We start from the raw sequence: 27945 nt of genomic DNA on the forward strand, positions 1-27945 counted from the left end.
CCACCATACAAATTGACTATTTAAATAACCTGAACTGTGGTTGCAATTCAACTTTCACAATTTTTGTTACCATATAGGCTGTTACAATTGTACTTACAATGTTATTGTCTCAGACTGAGTGCATGTGTTCAACACATACAGGTAATGATGATTTATCAGGCTACTGCGACAATAAACAATAAGTAGCAAATATATATATAGGCTATATGTATATATATATAGGATATATATATATAAATTTAAAGGAAGTCACAATGCAATGTGTTCTAGAGTGTTTTAAGTCAATGCTGCCTGCATGAGGTGTCAAAATCCCATTATCTGTGAAATCATTAGCCCGTCGAATGCGTTATACACCTATCCGCAGTATATGTGGCACTTCAGAGGGTGATTAAGTGACAGGTATGATGTGAAGATGTTAGTTAGATTCACAAATTGTAGAAAAACTGAATGGCTCGTGCCATATTTTATCTCTTTACCATGGGCGCATCGCCATGACGTCATCGCCCCAATGTCAACAATGTAGCAATTTAGAGGAGGCGCGTGCTGGAAATGCCACAATCAGCAAAGAGCAAAGCAAAAGCACGCGGTCTCAAATGTAATCCAACATAGACTGAGACAGTGAACACACCATTCCTCCTGCTTCAAAGAAACCGTGCACGCTCGCTCCTTCAGCTGTTAACAAAGCGCGAAGAAAGAGACCATGTGAAAGCGTCTTGCAGAATATCTTCGTGCAGGAACGACTGAAAGTTTAGGTAAGTGAACCTGCTCTTTACAGCTTATGTCTGTTTTGGTGTGAGCGTCTTGTCGATAAGAGTGAGTTGATTGTGGTACCAGAAGAGGCAATGTCTCAGCACAGCGAGAAAGCTTACGTCAACGTTTTCGGACCGTACAGTGAGTCAAAGGAGCTGCACTGACATTTTTAGGTCTGGAGGTTCGTGCTGCGTTTAGTCACTATTAGATGGATGGCAGCAGGCACAACTATGGGCTGGACCGATTGCACTCAGACTGACTGAGACAAAAGGAAACAGTGATTCAGCAAGACCACATTTAATACCATTTTGTGTGTTCACATCTATCTATCTACAGTATCTGTCTATCTATTTATGTGTCTATCTATTAATCATGCAAAGGCAACATGCAAAATGTTGTATTTATCACAGCCAGGGTTATAATAGTTACCTAAAACCATTAAAAAAAAATGTCCTTGCTTGCAATAAAATTAACGTTAACTGAAATAAAATGCAATATAAAAATATATATTTTATTTCAGCTAGTTTCCAAGGCAAAACTTCTAATTTTCATTGTGTTTAACTTGATGTACTAAAACTGAATTAAAAAGTAGTACAGCTATATAGACATTTAAAAAAAAAAAAGAATAAAAATGACAAAATAAACTAAAATTACAACAGAATGTATAACAATAAAAACTAATTTAAAATATAAATAACTATAATAGTATCTATCTATCTATTCTATTTCTCTTACTGAAATCATAATCTTAGACTAAAACATTATCAAAATTAGGGAAACCGATTGAAAAATTTATATCAGGTAAATCAAAATTAAGTCAAATAACTTTGTTGCACAGTGTTTGTGTAGTTACTCCGTTTTAACTTTGCTGTATTTAAAATTGGACTAATGTTGACGTTTCTCAAACCATTAAATTATCTAGAAATTGACATGTCTTTAAATAGAGGGGTTAGGTTAGGTTAGGTTAGGTTGGGTTGGGTTGGGTTGGGGGGGGTGTAAAGATCAACTGATAACCAAGTAATGCGAAAGTAAATCAAGAAATTATAGATTTGATTGTTCCTTAAAGTTTCTTATACTTTATAATTTATAGACAACTTATACTTAAATATTTTTTTAATTGTGGAGATGATGAAACATACATAAAAAAAAAAATTGAGGTATTGCATCATTATGTTGTACTTTTACTGAAAGAAGTGTGAAGAGGGTATTTGGTTGGTGGCTTTATGAAACTATCAGCCTGCCGAAACAAGCTTGTGTTTGTTGCTTTCTTATTACTATATTTTGAATTGTACCAGTTTTAAAACCCGTATGCTACAGAATCTCTTCTGAAATATCATCTTTATCTCATCCATTATTGCATATGAAACCAATTGCGTTGCACCACATAGACCCAGATTTGATGTGTTTTTGATTAAGCAGGGAGGGTATGAGATTCGGTTTTGGGTGGATGAAGTGTTTGCGGGTTTATGGTTTACATCCTGTGAGATGAGATGTTCACAGGTCTTTGTGGCGAAGAAAAGAGAGTAGCTAATTTCCTGTGTTTGTTGTGTAAATTTTCACCAGATTCTAGAAATATTCAGATTCATTATATGGATAGATTTAACACCTTTACCTATTTAGCACTATCTCTCTGACACTTACCTACATCTTTATTTAGAGCTGTGACCTTAGTGTGGCAATGATGAAGAATCTTGGTCTCAAAGTGATAATGAGATTCAACTACACATCAGTACCAATTATCACTGATGATCAGTGCTCTCAGGATATTTATGACAGCAAAGATCTGGCTTATAGGACTCTTCCTGATTTTTTTTTTTTTCCTCCAAAACCTTTGCAATTCCCATTTACAATCTAAAAAGTGTTTAGACAGAAAATATCAATGGCCACAGCCTAATCAATGCCTCGTCTTCACTTTTGACTACGCAGAAACATCTCCTTAGTCATGTAACAGCGGTTTGTTCTTCTGATGAAAGCACCTGTTTTGTCAGCAGTTGCGGGTTTGACGCTTATCACCGGTTGAGAAACAGATGTTAGTTGTCTTCTGTTTGTGTTTGCAACATAACAGATGTTTCTTCATTGACTGACTGAAAACTGCTTCTGTAATAGTCTGATAAAGCAAACAGAATTCCGGTTCTGTGTCATGAAGTGCTTGAGTCACCATATACGTGACCTTTAGCAGTGAAAGCTGCAATATTTCTCAATTTAAGAGCTGTACACAGATCAGCATCTCAGATGCAACATATTTAGTTTTGAGATGAAATAATCATACCCGAAATGACTTGCTATACAGTTACAAGTGTTCTCATTGTTTTTTGTGGCTGCTATAGGGTTTCTGAGTGGTTGTTTTATATGGTTGGTTAGCCCATTTCAAAACCGCCCTCTTTCAATGTATGTCTGTGAGAAGTTTTAGCCCGTTTTGTCTGATCGCTTTGAAGTAACAAACACACTACTGTGTGTGCATGCCAATTTCATTCAATCTCTGCACCATCAAACCACTGAATGATGTTTTCAGAGTTTTGTTTTTGCTCATTTAGTTTCAGTTCGGCTGACTGCATGTGTAATTTTCACCACAATATTGCTAAGTCATTTGTAAGCCCCTTCTGTACCCAAACATATTGTGTTTAAAGCAGTTCACACAGCTAATAATGAAGTGCCAGGTCATGGTATGATAATATTAATGCCTCTAATGCTCATACGGAGCAAACTCAGCAAAGGGGGAAAGAAACAGAGCTGGAATGCACTTGGCCACAGCTGTAATTTATTAACTGTGTGGACTTGTTGAACTCATTGAGTACTGATTAACTTCCTGTTGGACAGCTATAGTGTTAGTCTGAGAGATCGACTCAATCCAAGAGAATACAAACACAGCTAATGGGGCCATTAGGAGATTCCCTTTGTGGTCAAGTAATAATATGGGAAATGTTGTTATTGATACTGAACCGGCAAAATGTCACACTTCCACTTTCAAAAAAAAAAAAAATTCCCAATACATTCAGCATCTGGCTCAGATTCGCCATCTCAAACATATTCTCAAAACTATCATTTTCTACATCTTCAAAATCAATATTTTGATCACTGACTGCTTCTTCACCAGATCCACCATTAAGTGACAGTGACACTAATAATTGATTTTGTTCAGTACTTGTTCTGCAGTAAATCACTGAGCCATTTCAGGCTTTGCTGATTATACTTTCTATTCTTTTGTTTTCTGCCTGCAGTAACTATGAGTGAAAAATCACTTAATCATTGTGTATCAGACATTGCCACCTTGTGGAATAAAGGTGGATTGCACTTATTCAGTCATCAAAGATTCAATTATTGTTGTGCAGAAAAAATATACTTGCACTGTTACACACCTCGTGTCAATAGCGACCCTATACAATTTTTACAAAAAATTAATGGGATAACAGGCATTCTTTTCTAATGTTCTTGTTTTATTCTTGTTATATTGTTTATAGTGAATTGATTGAAGAATCCCATGGCTTGAATTACGGCGTGGGGTACGATTGCGGGTATTGCGCATAATTCTAATCATTCCCTAATGCACCCCTGATGCACATTCCTGCAGTCAGCATGCCAATTGCACGCTCCCTCAAAACTTGCAACATCTGTGGCATTGTGCTGTGTGATAAAACTGCACATTTTAGAGTGGCCTTTTATTGTGGACAGCCTAAGGCACACCTGTGTAATAATCATGCTGTCTAATCAGCATCTTGATATGCCACACCTGTGAGGTGGATGGATTATCTCGGCATAGAAGAAGTGCTCACTAACACAGATTTAGACAGATTTGTGAACAATATTTGAGAGAAATAGGCCTTTTGTGTATATAGAAAAAGTCTTAGATCTTTGAGTACAGCTCATGAAAAATGGGGGCAAAAACAAAAGTTTTGCGTTTATAATTTTGTTCAGTGTATTTAATATTGAGTGATTTAATGGAATGTATATGGAGTGTATTTATTTTCTTAAAATACTGCAAGAGTGACATTTTAGTGGTGCAGAATAATAGTCGGTAGAGTAACATTTCTTTACAAGATGTTTTTGCATATTTAACAAAAGATTCCCAAGACGGTTCTATGTGTTACCGAGCATTTTATGAAATTATGCATATCTCAGCCATTGCAGCTTCAGTCTGCAATTCCAAATGTATAGCCTCCAGATGCATTCATGCTGAAGTAGCATGCACAAATCTCCAGCTACACCCCCATCTCATGTCTATTATTCCTTTGAATATAAGTGTCACGATGCTTACCGCTGCGGTTTTTTTTTTGTATTTTACCGGAATCTTCCGCTTTGACAGACAGATGAAAGAGGAGTTGTGACTCTTATCCTCTGTTTGAAGTAGGTCATCAGCTGACTTAGGTAAAAGTAACACAGCTGAATATGAATGCAGGAAACCAGCTGCATAGTAAGCAGTAAACAACACGCATGGTTTTCAGTATGACATGTGGGTTGCATTTAACCTCATAAACTCTTTGGTCGTGCTCTCTATGACATGTGCGGTTCATACCGTTCTCATAGTTTTTATTATAGTTGTTCAGTTAAGGTACAAGATGCATACTGTATTGTGAATGTAGTCACAGCTAAAGAACATTGTTCGTTATGTGCAGCACAATGTACTGCTGTATTGAAAAATCAACTTCCAGGACCGGAACTATCCATTTCATAATGTGTAATTTGAGCATGAATATCCTGGATTTCACTGACTTTTGTTACCTCTTTTGTTGCTTTATTTTGCTTTGACTGACTTAAAGTGAGTGGTCCAGTTATTCTCTCGCTGCAGACTGAGACGTACCTCAGGCGAGATGTGATGTCAGTGGTTCAGCTGAAATAAGAGAGGAGAAGACGACATCCTAGAAAATGAAGTGACAGGAAAGAAAGGTCATTCCCAGTGGATTGATATACTTGTGCTTTATTTAGGAAAGATCTATTGAAGTGACAACAGTGGACTTCAGCTCAACTTCAGGGCGGTGATTCTAAATGTCATTGTAATATTGCTTTCTGCAGTTTAAGGAGCATAATTGAGTCCTGGAAACGGGAACGCTTCCGAGATTGTAATTACAACAGGGAATTTCTCATGAATTAAGACCTTAATTAATCAAATAGTTTTGCCCAATTAGTGACAAAAGCATGACAATACCGAAAAATATGGAAATAAATCAAAATACCATTTCAGGACACTACTTAACATGGTTCATAATATCGTTCTTGCAAACATTTTGCCTTGTCACATCATTAATTAGTACAGAAACTGATTTTATCTCAAAAATCATTTTATTAAATGATCTCAACGTTTGTTGTCTTGACGTGCCTTTGTTGTCTTACATGGATAAAAAGTAGTAAACTGTCTTCAAATGTGTGTTTATGTTCCTCGTCAAATTTGTAGAGCATGAGGAAATTTTAATGAGCGCTCAAACCTTTCAGCGTTTGCTTTTTTCCCCAATTCCTCCTTTTTGATGTTTCACGATCAGTTTGTGAGATCACAGCCACATTAAATCTTCAAAGCTTTTCAATGTTTCCTATGGTTAATCATTTCTTTCGAGCTATTTGAAGCCATAGTACTTGTGTGATATTCTTCTGAAATGTATGATATTTTACTGTAGTGTGCAAATCAGGTGCAACCTGCTGGCTGAACCATCAGTCACCCTCAGATGGGTACTGCCTCTCATGCTGGCCTCAATTACCATCTGTTTAGAAAGGATGTCCAGGACTTGGTCATGCTGACATGCCATCTATACTATATGCGAGTGACATGACGTGACAAAACTAGCATGCTCCAGTTACAATCAAGTAGTGTGAAGTCAAACTGCAAAAGCGCAGTCTAAGCAGCTGTGTTCAATACAGTGTATCGGTAGTTTTGTTGTGTTGTCAAGCATTGCTCATAGTGTAGATAAGTTCCTATAGGCAACAAGAAAACAATGAATATGTATAAATACTTTTTTGACTACTAAATGGATAAAAAAAAAATGCTGTTCTTTTGAACTTTCTATTCATCAAAGATTCTTTAAAAAAAAATTATTGGTATTAACACACAAATACTGAGCAGCACAACTGTTTTGATGATAAGCAATACCTACATTTTAAATAAAATATATTAACATTGATCAAATAAATGCAGCCTTGGTGAGCATACATCTTTTTATGAAAACATTTTCAAAAACAAAATCTTTGAACAAAAGTTTATAGATCTATATAAATGTAGTACTTTTAACTGGAGTTTTTATTGTGTTTAACATTGCATTTAGACATTTTCAATATACTTTGTTTGGATGTTTGAAATGATTATGATGGCATTAAATAACCCTTTTATGCCATTTAACAGCACATAAATTCTTAAATATATTGATATCTCTTTCTAAATAATTAGTTCTGACTCAATTTAATTGTATAAATTAGCCATTGTAAACATGTGCCTAACACCCCTTATTTATAGTAAATTTATTGTAATGCACGCACTCATTACTTTAGTTTAAAATAATGTTTTAATGCCTAGCTCATGACCATCTGCTGATTGTATAATGTACTGCTTGTACTGAAGTATGTTTATGCACCTCACTGTGAGCTTCTGTGTATATTTATAGTTTGCTTGCTGTGTTTTTGTGTCACGGTTGCCTCTGCCCATATTAAAGACAGTTATGAGTCACTTCTCACTTCAATCTGAGAAATCATGATTCATTCAAGCTCTGTTTCAGCAACCAGTGCCCAAAATACTCTGGCATTGAGTCACCCCCTATCTTTGCACTGGAAAGCCTGCTTAGGAATGCCCTCATTGACTTGAGGAGTGATATTTCAGCTGTTTAGCTAACACCTCTTTGCCTTTCAATGAACAAATATATTTTGCATAACTGTAATTTATTTAAATAGGCCTATGTGAACTGGCACAAGTGTATTTACTCATTCCATATTGACTATAAGGACTTTTCATTGGCATTTTGTGTCTAACTTGCATCGGGACCTGAAGCAGGGTAGATGTGAACGCAAACGTGAATGCATTGTGGGACATTTCCCACGGAGTACCAAAAAATAGCTTGCATTTTTTCAATGAGATCCATTCTTTCAAACACCATTTGTTCACGTCCTTTATCCAGGCTTGTGAATATGACAGTGACCCTCTGAAAGAGAGACAGCTAACCTTATTTTGAGCACAATAGTTCATTGTTGAAACTAATGATGTCATTGTTGAATCTCCTACTGGAAAATCCCCCCAAGATGAGCTCTTATCTGAGGTGTGTTGTGTCATTCTGCTTGGTTCTGTGTGGTTTTCTCTACTGACCTGCCGGTTTAAACGCATCAGCCAGCAGGCAGCACTGCATCGCTGCTCCTGCAACCTGCCACGTCCTGCTACAGAAACCATGAGCTCATGGAATCTGCAGATAGCGGTTAGCCTATATATTTTACGAGGATATGCTCAAGTATTCACCAACTGTTCTCAGCACGAGAGCATCGAACAAGCGTAGAGAATCCTATCCAATAACTGTCATGGAAATTCATTGGTTAAGTTGTACTTGCTTTGGATACACGTTTCTAAAGAACATTTAATCATATTAAAGTTGTTGACTCATAGTTTCTCTTTTTTCCGCATGGTAAACTATCTCACCATTTCGTAAGCTTTTATTTTTACAAGACAGCACTCATATTATTCTCAGAAAGCTCTTCAGTGGTTGGAACTGAAAGAAGAGCTGCTGTAATCAGGTCAGTATGAAATTAGGCCAGGCTTCTCTTGGTGGTCATAACGGCCATATTACCCCCTGAAGTAGGAGGCCTTGAATTATATGCACTTTTTAATTAATGTCTTGGTGATTGTGTGGAAAATGGGGTCACTGCATTTGTGCTGTGTAATCAATTATTTAATGTTTTTACATGTGGGATCTAATGGACTTCTTTTCTTGAACTTAATTTTTGTTGAGTTTAAATTAGAAACACTAAAACACATTGCAAGTAATCCAGTGTTTCCCCTACAATGTATTAAGTAGCGGCGCAGCGCCGCCGCTGGATTTTCAGCGCCGCTGCAAAATATTCACATGATCAGTAATATCACGAGTCACGACATTCACTTACACGCGTTGTCATAAGGGGCCGTTCACATGCAAATATTTCAAATATGGGCGCGCGGAAAGCGCACTCATAATAGAAGCGACGCGGCGACAGACGCCACGGGAGAGTGAGCAAGCGTTTGTGGAAAGGAGAGAGCGGTACGAACTTTTCTCCGTTGAAGTCTATGGGGTCGCTCTGTCTATGGAAAATATGCCGTCCCGCCCTTCCGTGTTCGGCGATCAGGTTTCATTCTCACGCAGCTTGTTTAGTAACTTAACGTGCGGGTCTTTTCCGCTCCGTGTTTGCGCCGCGCTCTCCGTTCCGTGTGTGTGTGAGTGTGTGTCGGCGCACTGCGCTCTCTGCTCAAAGTTCCGCTCTGTGTTTGCGCTGCGCGTTCTGCTCCCTAACGGCCCAAAACGCTCCAATCATGTAGGCTACCGATCACGCACTGGAAAAGCAAAGTCCGCTCAAATAACGTGAAACTTCTCAGTAGTAGACTTCTGTTTGCTGGGCAACAATGGTAAAATGATCTGCTCTGATCACATGCTCTGGTAATAATTGAGCTTTGTATGACTATACTTTATTTTGATAATTAGTCAAAAAATAAATCTGTTAAATCTGAGTATGTTGCATAGAACTGAATGAAGAATAATATACTGATGTTTTATATTTTAATATAGGGCTATTTTCTGTCCAATTTGTGTGGACATTTTTCTTTTTTCCCCCTTTTTTTGTGTGTTGTTTAATTTAATTAGTGATTCTATATTTAAATATTGATGATTACAAGTTTGGGGGAAATGCGATTAATTGCGATTAATCACAGCAAATTGTCTTTCTTACATTTGAGCCCCTGCCCCTGATGAACTCTTTGCACGTCCCTGGAGGTTAGTGAAGTAAAATAGGCTATGCAAGCTAGTCACCTTTTAAACTAATGAAAAGTTTCATTTGGATTTTAATGTTCAAAATATCTACAGGATAAAATAAATGAAAGTACTGGTTACATGATGATGTATCTAAGTGCGAAAGTGTGTTACAGAAAAAAAGATCAGTAGTGCAGATGAGGGAGGAAAGAGTTTCATTTTTCCACTATAAATTTCTACCTTACATCTGAAAATTAACACAAAAGAAAAACATGAATAATCCTGTCCTAATCCTGTTTGTGACCAGTTCAAGTTACATGCTGCAATAATCATGCCTTCAGTTGATGGTATGTCAAATTTGTATGTCTCAAAATGTCCATTTCTATCCACAAATCTTGCCAGAAGTCATGGTTTAAGGGGTTATTAAAAAAAAAAAAAAAAAAAAACTTGCACCCCCGGACCCCGGACACCCCCCCCCCCCCCCCCCCCACCTCCGACACGTAACAGCACCGCTGCTGGAAAAATTTATAGGGGAAACACTGTAATCAGACTTACTGTTTTGTCTGGCGGGCGATTAACTTTTTCATAAACTTATGTTGAAATAAAGCTTTTTTCAGAGCATGTTAACGTTTTAGACATGTCAAGTTGCAATACTGAACACAGGACCACATGGAAATGCCAAAAAAAAACCTAAACCAACCACATTGACCTGACTGCATTATATGCCTAGTGCTACAGTACACGGATCTATTCAGTATTACTAAACACAGCAACATACACATAATAGATAAAAACATTGTCCTGAATTTGTACATTGTAGCCTACAGAATATCACAGAGCTTGTGTTTTAAATCTAAACACTCACTGGAATGAATAATTCACTGAAAACTGTCCATCAAGTCACTGTTTTCTCTGCCATCACTGATGAAATAAGCCTGTTTTTCTTTAAATTAGCGCTGTTTTGGACTGATTGTTTGAATATATTTGCTAACTGGATAATTGGACTAAAAACTTTCCCGGAGTGAAACCGAAGCGAAGTCGGCTGCCAACTCTCACGCATTGAGCGTGAGACTCACGCAATTGACACTTTTCACACGCTCTCACGCCACACATCCATCTTCTCACGCACAGAAAAATTGCGCAGCAAAGACACGGAGACCGACAGACTAGCCAGAGCAGGTTACTTATGATATAAAAGAAATCTCAGCTCTCAGATTCTGTCAATTTTATTACGAAATTCAAACACTAAATACCGTTTTGGCGCTTGTAAATGTGATGTGACAGATCCCTAGCGGCACGTGAACGATCATCTCTACTAGCTAATAGTAAATAAACACGAATGAACAACGTTGAAAGATAAAGTAGCCTAGCCTACAACTTACCGAAATGTATTTTCCTCATACATAATATCGATCAATCAGTGTTTTTCAACCGCGGAAAGGGTCAACTGAACAGCTGGAGAACAATTATGTCACATAACATTTACCTCAGGAAATCCATTTAATGACCATAATATAGGCTAACACGTTAGTTAAAGTAGCTAGAAAAAGGAGCTATAGAGAGTATTTTGCTAAATATGTGTAGGATATTATTACATATTTATTATATTTGTACTTATATCATTTAATAAGGTGGTTGTTATAATAAAAAAACCGCATTATATTTATTTGAGTTATTTTTAATCTTAAATAATAGCCTACTAGATAGGGCTCTATGTTTACAGCATTAGGTGAGTTTTTTTTTTTTTTCTCTTGAGAAAAATGTATGCCTATCTTGTGTAGGTCTGATTGAGTCAATATTGAATCAAATCACAAGATCTGAACTTTATTGTGAAATTTGTGTCAAGCAATAATAAAAAAAAACATAGCTTACCAGAAATTGTACCATGTAAACATTGTAACATGTTGTCACTAAACCTAATACAATGTTTAGTTACAAAAATGTTTTGACAATCACAATACACTTATTGTGATGCAAGACATTTTTTTTACATCCCCAATCCAATACACACCCATACACACCAATAACCAACCACAAAGGAATACCCTAGAAACAACAAAACAATGTGCTTAAAAACACTCAGAGCACACTAACACTTTGGTGGCATTTCACTCCACTCGCATTTTCTTCAGAAAAGTTGAAATGTAGTTTTTGAAAATAATTGTGCTGTAAATAAATGTCTAAAGTCTGTATGTAATAAATTCTGCTTATTTATTCCTATTTTTACATTTTATACAAGGGTGCGGGAAGATGTTGGGTCACCACTTTTGAATAAGAAACCATATCAAGTCTGCGAAACACAAGTGTATCGGTGAGAACACTCATTTAAACAGCATAGCTACACACACCCGGACATTTGACTGCACATCACATTTTTGACATTAGCCTACTGATTCAATCGTAATGCAATGGACCGGTCTACAGGACATAAACTAAGCCTTTAAATAAAAGGGTTATTGAACTGTTTACACTGTCATATACAATAAAAGAGCCTGCACAGCAACAGTAAATAGAAATGAACACAAAAAACCTACCTAGTGCCTACCTTACACAAGACTGACGGAGGACTTGCGCTCAGGAGTAGTGTGGACAAATTCTTTCTACGGACAGACAATATGACGTCACACTCTGCGCGTGTTTTAAAAAACATAATTTAACACATTAATAACACTCTATTTTTAATAGCCCACTTTTTACAAAATGCTAAAAATGATTAATTGTAAATGAAATTTGCTACCGCATCCCTACTTCCTGCGCCCCGATTTCTATCTACATTTTATCTAATTGCTGTACATGCTCATGACAGTATTTTCCATCAAATAAATTATTACTCCATAATATAAAGTCATATTGGTTTGGGCAGTGGATCTAGGTCGGGGAATTAGGGGCTTTTTTCTAATTATATTTCCATTCAGTCTGGAGGAATAGAAAGGGAATAGGCTAGTTCTATAGTAGAGACCACAATGGTCTGTTTCCACAGCGACCATTACGCCTAGTTTTGCACTTGAATGAGTTTACAGTGGATCACTTTTCTAAGAGTAATTTGTCTTTTGATAACGTATTTCATTGTACTGTACTGTTTGTGCAGAAATAACAATGCACCTTGAGCTCCGTTGTGAAAACACTCATCTGTATTATAGTCATGGTTGTCTGACATAGTCATGCATCTATGTCGATGATGAAACATGCTGTAATTCCCTGTGTTTATTTGCATGGTATTTTTCCTTTTCAGAGCGGCATCTCTGAATGAATTGACATGGTGTTGATATCTCATTAGTGTGGGCAGAGCAAGCGAATGACAGCTGCTATCAGACATTTTTCTCTGTATGTGGCTCTGTATGTGATTTATTGGGAAATGTGTTAATGATTCACAAGCTGATGTTGAGATTACCAAAGCCAAGATGCAGAAATATGCTGTGAAAAATGCTGTGTTAGAGTGAGAAAATGCTATTCAACAGCTCATCTTCACTAGACTGGTTCAAAATAATTGGAATGTTCCTCCTTTCAACTTTTCAATACCTCTAGGAATGAACTGAATAAAGTGGGATAACAGAGAGGAACCATATCTAGTTTTGTAGAATTGCTAAATCAATCTGGATCAGGTCTTCTATCATCCTCAAGGGGTTTATTTTGCAGTATTAACAGGCTGACTGTAAATATTCTCAATTATGACATGACTGCTTATCAAATAATGTTGTTGAAATTCTCACTGTAAAAAAAAAAATATATTTTCATGATTTATCACAAAAAGAAATATTTTGTCAAATCAACGTAGATAATTTATGTGGCTCAGATAATAATATTATGAGTTTCTGTTGATTAAACCAATCTCCATTGTACTAACATAATTTTAGGCAAACAGGTTACTTACTTTTTTAAGTTTGAATTTTTTTTTTACAGAGTTTTATCTTACTTATAGATTAGTGCAATATAATTTCACAATATAAATGTATATGTATTAATCTGAAATCCAAGTTTATTATTTGGATTAGTTTAACATATTTATCTGATGTAACATTCTTTATATGTAATTTTAATGTAACACACATTTTGTGTTATCCGTGTTTGAAAGTATTTATATATATATATATATATATATATATATATATATATATATATATATATATATATATATATTAGACTAGGCTACCATTCAAAAGTTTTGGGACAGTAAGATTTCTTTATTGATGTTGAAAGAAATACACACTTGTTTAGAAAAAGTGACAGTGAAGACTTTTATGTTGATACATAAAATTACTACGCTTCGAAATTTCCCATAAATGAATTTCACTTAATGATGTTTGGATCTGATTATTTTGGAGGCCACAGAAGACATTTGACTTCAAGTTGGTGTGAATGAAACTTTTTTTTCTTTTTCTTTTTAAGCAATGGCAATGTTATTATCATCTTAAAAATGGGACCAGCAGGAATAGTGCAACAGAGGCTACCACTATTGCAACCTGGTCTTGCAAAATAGGCTCATATGCTTTTGCCATTATATGGCCATGCAGAGCCATCATTAGACTCCCTTGAGATGGCTACCCATTTACCCTATTATACACTTACATTTTTTTACAGTTGGCAACACATTTTTGGCTTTCTATATGTAGCAACTGCCCTGTAAAGTAATCATCTATCCTTATTTATGAGCTTCAGTGTGCTTGTTTGACATATTCTGTCATTATTTTTGAGACCATTGCCCTTGTTAAAACATTTGCTGTTTATGTGCAACTACGGCCTCTTTGAAACTCTACTAGCTGTCTTGTTACTTTGGGAAATCACATATCAAAGTTCTAATTATCAGTCCACTTTTGGAGCTGACACAATCATGCTGCTAATTGGTCACCAGCTTGAATTGAGACATATCTGTGCACTTGCATCAGCAATTGTGATATAATTATTTAAATGTTTGTGTTATGCATTCCTCCCTTGCAGTAGCTTTCGTCAAACTTGCAATTAATAATTTTTGAAACCTGAATAATGTGAAGAAGTCGCGTAACCCGTTTTGTCGATTTTGCTTTGGTCCCCAGGCTCTGAGCAAGGGATGTCTACGGAGAAGCCTGAAGCTCCCATGTATGTGTATGAGTCGACGGTGCATTGTGCCAACATCCTCCTGTGCCTGAATGAACAGCGGAAGCAGGACGTCCTGTGTGATGTGACAGTACTGGTGGAGGGGAGGGAGATCCGTGCCCACAAGGCAGTGCTGGCAGCTTGTAGCCAGTATTTCTCCCTGCTGCTCAGGGGCCAGACCGAACATGAGCCGGTCATCAACCTGCCTCAGAAGGTGAGTGTCCTCATTTGGCAGAGGTACAAAATCAGAATACATTAACAGCCGGCAAGGATACACCTAAATGACCTGCACTGAAAACCTCACGTTTTTTTTTTTTTTTTTTTAAAGAAATGAATACTTTCATCCAGCAAGGACACGTTAAATAGATAAAAAGAAAAGGTAGTAAAGACATTTATAATGTTACAAGTGTTTTTAAAAACGCTTTCTATTCATCAAAGAATCTTGAAAAGAAAAATCCCACAAGAAAATTAAGCAGTGCAACATTGAGAGTAGTAATATTCTTATGAATAGTAATAGAAATATTCTTATGAACACCAAATCAGCATATTAGAATGATTTCTGAAGGATTTGGTTTGAATTTGATACTAGAGACTGGAGTAGGTTACTAATGAATGCTGAAAATTCAGCTTTGCATCACAGGAATAAATTACATTTCAAAATATATGAAAGTAATAAATGTAATAATATTTCACAATATTTCTGTTTTTCCTGTAATTTTAAATAAAAGATTTCTCTTTTAGGAATGTTGTGTTTCAACAAGAAGTGTTTTATTGTACTGATAGATAGAGCAGTCTGGCAGGAATGTGTCAGTGGAGAAAACATGTTTCATCATCTGCAGCTTTGAGTTGATATAATTGCTTATGTTGTTGTGTTTGCCAGGAGTGTTAGCAGAGTTCCCTCTCCGAACTTCACTGTGCTTGATAAAGTATGATTTATTCATGGTTGATTCTCTGTGTTGTATACTTTAGGTGCTTTGCGATTTCAAAAGCTCAAACTTGTATTACAATATCCCAGATATGTCATAAGGCCCCCCATTTGCCTCTACTTATATATTAATTATCGTTCATCTTCAAAACACTTAATGTCAAATTGTATTCTGTAATGACCAGGAAATTGGCTTCATATCTCATTCTCTCCTCAGAGTCATGCTGAGCTGCTGCTCTCTTGCTTTATAGTGTGGAGTCTTTGCTTTCTGCTTTGTGTGTGTGTGTGTACATGCGTCCCTGCCTGCTGCCCTCATTAGGATTGCTGGTTATAACATTAAAGGAGTCTCATATGGCGCTTGGCTTCCATAAAGACATGCTTCTGCAGGCGGCAGCTGCTGATGCCAGCTGAAAATAGATCTACAGAATGCTCAGCATTCCCCCCCCCTTCTATTTATTAGCAGCTCTGGGAGGACTGACTGAGTGTCTGGGGGAGTTGTATTTTCAGCAGGATGACTTTCTATTTTAAAGATGATGTTCTTGATGTAGTATAGCTGCCCCGAGCATTCGTGGATACCTGCGAGAGCGATAGTGTGATTGAAAGTGAGGAGAAGGGCGATTTATTTTTGTTCCTGACACTATGCGGTTCACTTCATTTTATTACATGACATAAAGCTTGTAAGACCTTGATAGGAAGCTCACACACTTTATAGACACAGTTGCTATTTTTTAAATTTGATTTGAGGATAAGCATTTTTGGTCATTTGTGGTCAAAACATGCCTTTTGACTGTGTAGCCTTTCTGAATTTGTGTGGTTGTCTATAAATATCAATCAATATTAATTTGTTTATGCTAATTTCCTTATTTTTTTTACATTACACTTGTCATCATCCAACACTCACTTAATTGTTCAAAATGATAATTAATAACAGTTAAATAATAATCTTTAGCAAATCTCAAAATAAACTTCTATTTTTCATACTGTACATTAGAATGTTATGATGACGAAGTTCATGTTTGCATTTAAAATCATTTTAGACTTTTTTTTTATGTATTGTTTTAGACAATGTAGTATTAAAAAATATGTCTGCCATTAATTAGAAATATCATTGCATCACTATTACTTTAAGGTCTTAAGGCGAGTCACTACAGGTGAATAGGGTAAAATTTTTAACTAGCAGATATCACCATTAAACTTTCCCAGTTGATTACCTACATTAAGATGAGAAAAAAATGTATTACAAGTTTTCTGTAATTTAATGTTTAAATATGCAAATTAGGCAATATCTCAGTAAATCTGCGCTAATTTGCATATATAAAAAAAAAAATCTGAGTATTGGATAAAGCCAGGTTAAAAAAATAGGAGGGATATTAATACAGAGGGATTTATGGATATCTACTTTTGTCATCCTGTAAATCAGAATATACTGTCAATAGCCTTAAAAAAATGATTTTCGCCATGTTTTTTGGAATAAAATGTTACATAAATCAGGCTAGGAATAATATATTTACAAATCCCTCTGTAAATGTCTTCATAATATAACTAGGTATAAGACTGAAAAGTTTGGTGTATATAGGTGCTACTGAAGTGGAGATTTCGGACTTGGAGTATGAGAGAAAAGTCATTTTGAGAAAACGGGCTTTAAAGATTTATATCAGCCAATGAGATTGTGCATTCAGCCCTTTTACTTTCACGATTGGTTGCTGATAAAAAGGAAATGACCATATTTAGATCCAACAGCATTGTACAGGAGAGAGAGAGCTTTCCAGCGGTGCATGTGATGACAGGGTGACGGCAGCGATCGCGGGGAAGCATGTTGATTAAGAACGCCAACTTTTGTTGAATTTATGAGAAATCTACAGACGCAAACAGACACAGTGTAGTAAAATAAAGACCTAATGTGTATTTCTGACTTTTTTTCACCACAAGTCTGAAAGAAGACATGTTATTGAAGACAAATATCCAAAAATCTCAAAATTGACCAGTAAAAAAAAAACTATGTTTTTGCATGCCGTGTCTCGCCTTAAAGGTACAGTTGTAAAACAGCATTTTGTAGTTCTAGGGATCATAAAGAGGGTGAAGAATGTGTGGAAATGATGGCAGGAAACCTTGAGTAACAATATAAGTGGTCTTTGGGGAACAAATAAAATGTTACAAAAGTGGCTCTTTTGATTAAAATACTACTGAGGACCATGAAATATTGTATTGTTTTCTTTCTATAGATCACGGAGAAAGGCTTTGCCCCACTGTTGCAGTTTGCTTACACAGCCAAGCTGCTACTCAACAGGGACAACATCCAGGATGTCATGTGCTGTGCAGAATTCCTGGGGATGCACAACCTCGAAGACTCCTGCTTCCACTTCCTACAGGCCCAGATGAAAGGTGAGGTTGATGGCATGCACACCAGCCAGAGTCCCCCATCAGAGGACGGAAACGTGCGACCGAGTGACTCCAAACCTCCACTGTTCGGATCAAGGCTGCACCCTGAAACTGAGCAATTGAAAGTCACCGACAACCTCCATTTTCCAACCTTCGACCTCCCTCGTTATCCCAAATATAGAAAGTACCATCAGGTTCATGCTAAGCACAACTCAACCACCTCCTCACACAGCAGTACCTCAAGCTTTCTTGGCTCCTTGCAGGATACCGTCACCAGCAGCAATGCCCGGGGCCTGGATCTTTCAAAGGTGAAGGCAGAACCAGCCAGTGGAGAAGTCTGTGTACCACTAGAATTGGCTGAGTTGGAGCAGGATGGTCTGGGTAGGGGTAAAGCTTGTGAGATAGAGATGGACATGGAAATGGAGTTTGAAGGAAGGCAACTTAGTTCAACACCCACTGAATTGCCTGTGAGCAAAAGTTCACCAGTGTGCCTACGCTCCCTTGTTAAAAAGGAAGTCACTTCTTCTAATCATTATCTTACCACTGATCTGCAACCTGCCAGCAAAACCTCTCCGTTTCGAGAACAAGAAGTTGCTCCGGGTGACTTCCAAAAGAATTATCAGGCTTTTGTTGGGGAACTTGATGTGATGTCTTCAAAGAAGGCTGAGAAATTAACTGATGGGGTGTCGTTTTCCTTCGAGAGGATCTGTTCGCAGGAAGCTGAACAGGAGAGTGACCGAAAAAGCGTCATCTTTTCCTCTCGGACCTCCCACCATCTGGTGGCACCTGCACACTCTTATCCGGGTGAGAGCTGTTTGGGACAGGAAACCCCGGAAGACCTATGGGCAGGTTCCAGCCAGTCATTCCCCTGCTCCCAAACACTGTCCCCTACTTCTGTCTCCCAAGAGCCCCCGTTGCCCTACCGCCGGCACCTAAAGAGCAGCTGTCCTGTGCCCATTAAAATGTGTCCCCGCTCGTCTCGTGCCGAAATTCACATCAGAACCTCCAGCTCTTGCTCTTCCTACTCCTACGCTGAGGATGGCAGTGGAGGATCTCCCTCCAGCCTGCCCCAGTTTGAGCTCTCTACCTCTCCTTGTTCCACCATGGCGCGATGCCTGGCGCTCGAACACCGGGAGCATAGCACGTCGGGGACACCAAAGATCAAGTGCGAGAAGTCTTATGACACTAATTCCAGTGATGAATCTGGATCTTTTTCTGATGGAGATAGCGAATTGTTTCCCACCAAAGAGCGCAGTCAAGAGGTTGGTATACACTTTGGAAAAATTTGTTTCACTTCATTGATTCTTTAAAAAAAAATTTTTTTTACATATTTTTATTGGAAAACTTGGAGGCTAACAAGAAAATATCCAAAGAAAATAAATGTTATATTTTAACTACTCTCCCCACCCACCCTCAGCATCCAAAAAATCAATTACACAGGTAAAGAAGTTATTATACAAAGGCTAAGACAGACATATCTACATATTTTCAAATACAAAAGCACAACATATATACACATATCAATCAGTGGAGTGAGCGGTATCTAATATTGCCTGTGTTGATTTTGTTTTTTTTCCAGTCTTTTAGTTTGCCCTTTATATATGGTAGGTTATACTTTCCAATGCAGTACAATGTGACAGATCTTTCAACCATTGATCAATGGATGGACCTTCTATGTTCTTCCAGTAAAATGCTACTAAACCTCTTACAAGAACTAGACAAATGGCAATAATTTTTGTGTGATAACCTGATAATGATAAACTTACAGGAACCCAAAGCACATATTTCAGGGGTCATTAGAATTGGTTTTGAGATAATTGAGGAAATTAGTGGTGTCACTTTTGCCAGAATCCCTTTGTTGATTCTGTTTTCCAAATAATTAACAATAAATAGAAATTAAATCTTGCGGTGTAGTAGCACAATTAATCAAAATAAAACCAAATATATTTAATATTTGTAATATTGCAATCGCAATTTTTATCAGAAATAACGCAATTAGATTTTTTTTTTTTCATTCCCCAAAATTATGCAACCTTGTTGCAGTGGTTAGCGCACTTGCTGTCGACATTTGAGCTTTTGATAGGCACAAATGCAAATCTAATACTTAATCCCATTAAAAAGCAAAATCTTCATGAATAGATACGAAAAATGTAATCATTGCAATTGCAAAACATTCCCACATGATTCCCCAGCTTCTGAGATTGAGAATAAACCTGCAGGAACTTGGCAAACACTGGAGGGTTGCCATGGCAATAAGCTCTGAGCCATTCTTGTTCCTTAGGTCTCAATGACATAATTGTTCCTCCTCCTGACAACACTGACACATTGCCAGTTCAAGAATCTGTGTATGATAATTTGCTGTCTCATTCAAATCTCGTTTGATTTTTGACGACCCAATTTGTCAGTTTACAAGTGACTACAGAGATAATGCATTTTTATGGGATTCTCAGATATATCCCAGATATTTACACAGCAGCATTATGAAACTGATGGCTTCAGATTCTACAATCTTATTGGATGACCTTTCTAAGCCACTGCAAAATGGCTGATACTGTATATTCACAGCTGTGACCAACAATTAGTTCTATATTAATGTGCCAAGTTTCTGCATTCCCAAAAATCTATAAAACAAGATAAATTTACTTAAAGCCAAACTGAATAAGATATACAAGTACTGCAAGTTACATAATCAGATTACTGATTTCAAGGAATGAATAAAGTAATTAAATCTCACCGATGTGATTAGAACATCAAACAGACTATATCAATTGACATTGTCTTTTATTCATATCAGATACACATTGTGTATCAAACAAAAAAGTTGGGACAGAGACACGTTTACTGCCGTGTCACATCACCTTTCCTTTAATTACACTTCTTAAATGTTTATCAATTGAGGATACTAATTGTTGCAGTTTTGAATGAGGATTCTTTGCCCAATCTTGCCTGATATAAGACAGCTGCTCAACAGTCCGTGGTCATTGTTGTCTGATCATACATTTTCAATAGGAGACAGATCTGGACTGCCGGCAGGCAGTCAAGCACATCCCTTCTGTGGAGTGTCTAGAAACCACTCTGTTGTAGCATGTGCAGAATGAGGCCTGGCATTGTCTTGCTTCCCGGGAAAGATGTCATCTTGATGGTAGTATATGTCTCTGTACAATCCCAGTAAACAGTATGTCTCCACATCAGTGTTACCTTCACACATATGCAAGTCTCACATGCCGTTTGCACTGATGCATCCCCATATAATGACAGATGTTTGCTTTTGCATCTGTCGCTGATGAAAGTCAGGTTGGTCCCTTTCATCTTTGGGACTGAGAACTTGATGTCCGTTTTTTTCCTAAAACAAGTTGAAACGTGGACTCATCTGACCACAGCACACATTTCCACTGTCTTTTAGACCATCTGAGAAGAGCTCGGGCCCAGAGAACTCGGCAGCATCTCTGCATTGAACAGATGTTTCTCCTTGCGTAACAGAGATTTGAGTTGCACTTCTTGATGCAGCGGCAGACTGTGTTAAGTGGCAACAGTATTCCAAAGTACTCCCAAGTACATGTGGCTTTATTTGACATAGTAGCATGATGGTTTCTCATGTAATGTGCGGGACTCTGAGGTCACGCACATTCAACAGAGGCTTCCTGCCTTTCCCTATACGGACTGAGATTTCTCTGGATTCCCTGAATCTTTTCACAATAATATGTATGGTAGATGATGAAAGACCTAAATACTTTGCAATCTTGCATTGAGAAATGTGATTTTTACTTATTACTAGTTTTTCTGCTAATTGTGGACTGTTTCAAAGCGGTTTAACTTGGATATTCTCTAATCTTTTCACTTTTTATTTGAGCTCTGTCCCAACTTTTTTGGAGTGTGTTGTACAAAATACAATTAAATTGGCCAGTGAAAATATTGTAATAATAATATATCAACAAAATATCTTTGTACTTTTATCAGTTAAATAAAGAGAATCAACAAATCGCAAATTCTTGATTTTATTACATTTTACAGATATATATAAATTACTGCACTGGCAGATCGAATTTTTTTTAATTTTTTTTTTTCATGTTTGTAACTATTTTGTAGAGAGAATGGAAAGGCTTAGCACCAAACACTAGTCCCAAACAGAGGAATGAATAAAATTATTGTGGTGCGTAGATCCAAAAAAACTCAAATATCTAAAAAAAGATCAGCACATGAAAATTTGCTAAAAAGCTCAAAAGATTTTATTGTCCAGAGGCCACAAATAAAGTGCAAGGTGTGCAAAACGTTTTCGGGTTCAACCCTTCATCAGTGCCATGTTTCTCCATGGTGCGGTCATTTACAAGCTTATTACCGTAATTAATATACCCATATAAAAATAATTACATGAATAGCCTACATAATCATACATATACTGTACATTATAACAATCATCTACTGTATTCAAAACTTTGTAAATTCTAAAGATATGACCATAAATATTCTTGTTTTCATTATTGAATATCAAGAAAAAAGTACCATTTATAATATGAATACACAAGTCACATAATTGGACATTGAAATACATAACGGTTACATGATTTTTATTATATATCTCACTGTGTAAATCGACAGATGCACATTGCAACGTTTATAGAAAACAATTGAGAGATAATTCCTCATTCATGCCCAAAGTACGGGATAAAGTCAGATCCCGGTATATTATATTGATTATGGTAATAAGCTTGTAAATGACCGCAGGTGTATGCTTGGAAACACATGACACTGATGAAGGTGTGAACCCGAAAACATTTTGTGCAGTTTGTGCACTTTTGCACTTTATTTGTGGCCTCTGGACAATACAATCTTGTGAGTTTTTTGGACAATTTTCTGATTTTCAATCATAAAAAAAATAAATAAGAAAAATCTGCAAGTAGGACAAAATAAAGATATGTTCTCTGAAAACAAGTCTTAATGTCTTATGGAGTGTTGCTTTTTAAGTAAATCTATCAAGTTTGGGGTGTTATTAGATTTTTTTTTTAACTGGGAAATTATTTATTATGATTTCCAATAACAATAAATGTTAACTATTTTATTTATTATTGTAAGAATACAATAGTACATGTCCAAAACACTGATAATACCATGCTACTATTTGATGTTTTTTTTTTAGTTTTTATTAGTCACAAATAAAAGGAAAATGAGGTTAAAACAAAATGCAAAATTTCAGCCCAATATAGTGTAGAAATCTCTGCTGAAACAATCTTTCTATAGCCGTCTTTATTCTGCCCTTCACTCAAAGCTCCCAGCTGCAGGTCCCCAGACAGAAGTGGGGCAGCGGCCCCCAGGCTCCCATCTGATGATGGGCCGCTTCACCTCACTGGCTAACAGATGAGCCCTACTTCACAGTACGAATGTCTTCTCCCAGAAATGACCTGACTTCAGAGAGAAGGAGAGGAGAAAACATGCCTGTGCTGCTGGAAGCCTAATCTGTCATTCTAGCCTTATTACAGAGCTCTCTGTAGTAGAGTGGTTAAATATAGACCTCCATTTTACACAGACTGAGCAGTGGCACAAGGTCACAGCAGAGAGAGGGAGTATTCGTCATGGTGAACACTACGACGGACTCCCTCGGCAGAGTTTTAAGTCAGGTGTCATCTCTGTCATTGCACTGAAACAAGAATCCAGGTTGCTCTATTTACAGAATTTTAATTGAACCATTATGTGTCCTGTGCGCATCTTCATTTGCATGACATTTGTGGAGCTGTACTGTGATTGGCTGAGCAATCTAAAGCCAGTAAAATCAATCTCATTAAAAAATACATTAAAAACTGTAATATATATATATAAAGTTATTATTAAATATATCATAGCAATTTTAAATTGCTGCTGTTTTCTATTTTAATATATTTTTAAATGTATTTATTCATTCCTGTTATGGTCCTGTTATCATTACTCCAGTCTTGAGTGTCACATGATCCTCCAGAAATCATTCTAATATGCTGACGTTCCTTCTTATTAGCAGTGCTGGAAATAGTGGCGCTACTTAATATTTTTGTGGAAACCGACCCCATTTTTTTTTTTCAGTAAAATCTTACTGACCCCAAAACTTTTGAGTGGTAGTGTACCTAAAATCCTTTATCATGTGTAAAAGACCAAATATTTTGACACAAAGACTCATCTGATATCGAATAATTTTATCGTCATATAGCATTTATGTGAAAATCTTTCAAGAATTTTACTAATAACTAATATATATTCTGATATTCTTCATACTCTGATCATTTCTTCCTAAACTTTTTTTTATTTGAGTTTGATAAGTTTGCTCATTTTAGCCGACGAGGCCTTTACTATCAGTGCTCTGAACACAAATAAAAAAACACTTCATACAAGTTAGATGGCAGTGTCATCTAGTGGTGAAGCACCATATATTCTGTAAAGGATGTGTTTTGTAATTTGTTTATATTTGCTTTTTCTTGTATATTAAGTAGCATATGTTGCAATAAATGCATCTAACTATAATGCTCTGTACACTTGCAGGTGAAACTGCCTTTCTCAGTCGACCAGATCACAGAGCTTCCACGCAACGACTTTCAGCTGATGATAAAGATGCATAAACTGACCACGGATCAGCTAGACTTCGTCCACGACATGAGACGCCGAGGTAAAAACCGCGTCGCAGCTCAGCGCTGCAGGAAAAGAAAGCTGGACTGCATCCAGAACCTGGAGCGTGAGATTCACAAACTGGTAGGCATTGGCAACACCAGAAACAACCCTACAGAATCTAGATTTTTCTGTCCGCCTTCATTACTGTGTGTGCTTCTCCTCCATTAGGTCTGCGAGAGACAGAAGCTCCTAACCGAACGTAGCCATTTGAAGACCTGCATGGGGGAGCTGTGGGAAAACTTCTCCTTTCTGTCTCAGGAGGTCTGCAGGGAGGAACAACGGAGTCCGGATCAGTCTCTATCTCTGTATAATCTACAACAAGACCCAGTTTTATCCGGTTCAACCGGTACAGACCTTAGAATCTCTCTTAGTTCCACCAGTATAGACATCCCCCTCACCTCACATGGCAACGTGGTGTCGTCCCCTGACTGTCACACCATAGCTGAACCTTCACACCCACACCTTAGAGTGGACCGAGAGGCTGTGCCGCCCCAGGACACTGAGCCCTCCCAGACGGGCAGCTCCAGTGTGACATTTGATTTTTGCCAGGAAATGACCGTGAAGTGTACGACAGAAGAGCTCCCTGAGAGGAACTGAATCTGGTAAACTGCATTTTTATCTTTTAACATGAGTATTTGGTCAATATATGTAAATGTTACTTTTTTATGTTCTTTTTTTTGCTAATGTTGTTTTATATTTTTATTTATTTTTTTATTTTAGGGAACTGTTCTGTTTTCATGGTGCACCTTATGTGTTTTTGCTTGTGTGTGCACATGGATGTGTTCTCATACATACTGTATAGGATGCAAAAATAATTTCTTTTTTGAATATTACTTTCCTTTCATTCATATATACAGTTCTCAGATTTATCTCAGGAATTTCAAACTTAGTTTTTGTGGCAAGGCAACTTCAAATCAAGCAGAATATGCAAATATAATATTGAGTGTTTGAAAGTTGTTTGTACCTATTGTGCATTCAAGCATTCCTAATGTGCATAAAGAAAAAACGAAATTGAATAACAGCTTCTCACCTGATTTTGCAAGAAGCCAAGCAATCTGTTTTTCAGCACTGAGAAATGAACATCTGATCTCTTTCTTTCTCTACAAAATGTCAGAATAGATCATAAAGCAATCCAGTCAGGATTGACGATTAGCTGCCTATATATGATTGTCCCCTCAAATATTTTGTGATGAAGCACCATTTGATACGGTCCAGATTTTTTTCTACAGATTTTTTCGAAGCTCAGTTTTCTAGACTGTTAACATGTTTGATAAGGGATGTCTGTTGTATATAAAACTCTCATTCGTAAAAGCAAACATTAATAAATTAACCATTCTGACCTTGTACATTTTGGCAGCTCACATTTAGATCTCTCTGATCTGTTTTGATTCCTTCAGGGCGTTACGCACATTATCCTTTTACTGTTGTCAGATATCAAAGCAAATCAATATTAATTTTCTCTCTTATGTTTGGGTTATATATTTTAAGCGGGGTGGACCTTTATCATTTTGTAAATGTTAAAAAATGTGTACACTTAACCACACTCCACTCCCGGTGTTTAATTATTTTCCTGGTCCTAATGTTTTCACCGTTAAAAGATTCCCATACAGTCCCTCCTTCAATTCAGTGTAATTATAACACTTTTACATGTTTGATTTAATAACATGAGGTGAAAGTTCAAGCCTTAAGGTGACAACAGTTGGAAAAATCTCATTGCTGCATTACATTGTTGTTGCTTTAAGTGACTCGCATCTATATCGTCACAATACTATAGTTCAAAGGTTAGATGGGGTATATGTTTTAAGTCTATTTACTTCAAATTATTGTGAACTGCATGACTTTAATGAGAGATAAGACATGATTAAAGCTGATTTTTTAATATTTTGTTCTAAAAATGATCGATCGATCCGATCGAACATGTCACATGTTAGCTTAAGTCTGTATTGGGCAAAAATCAAATAGATTTGGCCTTTAAAAAATCTCATATTGTCATGTGGGTTCATTTGTGCACCATAAACGACGACACTCAAATAATTGACTGTCAAGAATTCGAATATGACTTCATAATGTTTACAAATTACCAGAAAAAATTCTGTGCATATTCAGATTTATTTTTACATTTTATATATATATTTATATATACAGTACTGTGCAAAAGTCTTAGGCATGTTAAGACCCCCCCCCCCCCACACACACACAAAATTTTTTTTTTTAAGTCAGTTATTTATATATTTTGCTGTAGTGTGTCAGTAGGAAATATCAGTTTACATTTCCAAACATTCTTTTTGCCATTAATTGTAATAATCCAGTGAGATTTCTGTATGCACAAGGAGTCTGATAGTCTCACCATCATCGAGTCCGTCTGTGATTACATGAAGAAACAGAAAAAACTGAGACAGACTAAATCCAGACTAAGAATTGCGGGAACGTCTCCGAGATGCTTGAAGAAACCTTCCTGCAAAGCTACCTGAAAAACTATGCGCAAGTGTACCTGGACAAAAGCCGTTTTAAACATGCCTAAGACTTTTGCACAGTTCTGTACATATATATATATTCTCATGACCTTTGAATTTGGATAAAGCATTTTATCATGGCTTTGTTATATGATGCATCACAGTTGAATAGTTGTAATAAGGGCAAAAAATGAATATTCATTTATTAGTTTACATGCAGTAGGGAGAGTTTTGGACATTCACAGATCTACCTGTAAAATCGATATACCTCTCGTCTCGCAGAACTGGTTTACAACCTTTTTAAAAGACGTTTTACAATAATTTCTTTTATGTATATTTTGTATGTATTGTACATATTCTGTTTATAGTTACAGTTTTTGTGGGATTCTTTTGAATTTTTTTTTTTTTTTTTGCTTTCTCGTTAATCAAATCTTGAAAAGTTGTGACCTCAATGTTCATAATCTGTATTTGTTACATTATTGAATGTGTCCACATTGAATTTTGTCTACTAGGATATTAAATAAATTGCCAAGCATGTTTTATGCAGATTGAATGCGTTTTGCATCATTTGCTCTGAGGAGTATAATATTTGCATGATCTGTGTTCACCCTGAATTCAAACACAAACACTTTTGGAAATAAGAAAACTTTTATTTTCTTCATAATTTTATGTAAGAATCCATCAGCTTGCATCACATTTTATGGATGTAAGCTAAATTATTTAAAAATGTTCTTTTTTTGCCAGCTGTCTGAAGGTCTGAAGCTTTTATAAAGATGCACAGATGTCTTTTGGCTTCCATAATTAGACATGGAAAATAATTACACAATGCTTTACTGGTAAATTAAGG

At 36.6% G+C, this 27945-nt stretch overlaps 1 protein-coding gene across 2 annotated transcripts; it reads left to right on the forward strand.

Moving 5' to 3' along the window:
* Positions 1-538: 538 nt before the first annotated feature.
* Positions 539-27741, forward strand: bach2a (BTB and CNC homology 1, basic leucine zipper transcription factor 2a). 2 transcript variants are annotated; one of them, XM_084392535.1, is made up of 6 exons: positions 539-752; positions 14675-14928; positions 17862-19280; positions 24520-24726; positions 24814-25247; positions 25366-27741. In XM_084392535.1, the coding sequence occupies exons 2-5, from the start codon at positions 14689-14691 to the stop codon at positions 25240-25242; spliced, it is 2295 nt and encodes a 764-aa protein (XP_084248661.1). In that variant the 5' UTR covers positions 539-752; positions 14675-14688; the 3' UTR covers positions 25243-25247; positions 25366-27741. The 2 variants fall into 2 exon arrangements, with proteins under 2 accessions (XP_084248661.1, XP_084248660.1); XM_084392534.1 differs by having other exon boundaries at positions 24814-27741.
* Positions 27742-27945: the final 204 nt, after the last annotated feature.

The sequence above is a fragment of the Rutilus rutilus genome, assembly GCF_951802725.1.
Source record: "Rutilus rutilus genome assembly, chromosome: 21".
Lineage (NCBI taxonomy): Eukaryota > Metazoa > Chordata > Actinopteri > Cypriniformes > Leuciscidae > Rutilus > Rutilus rutilus.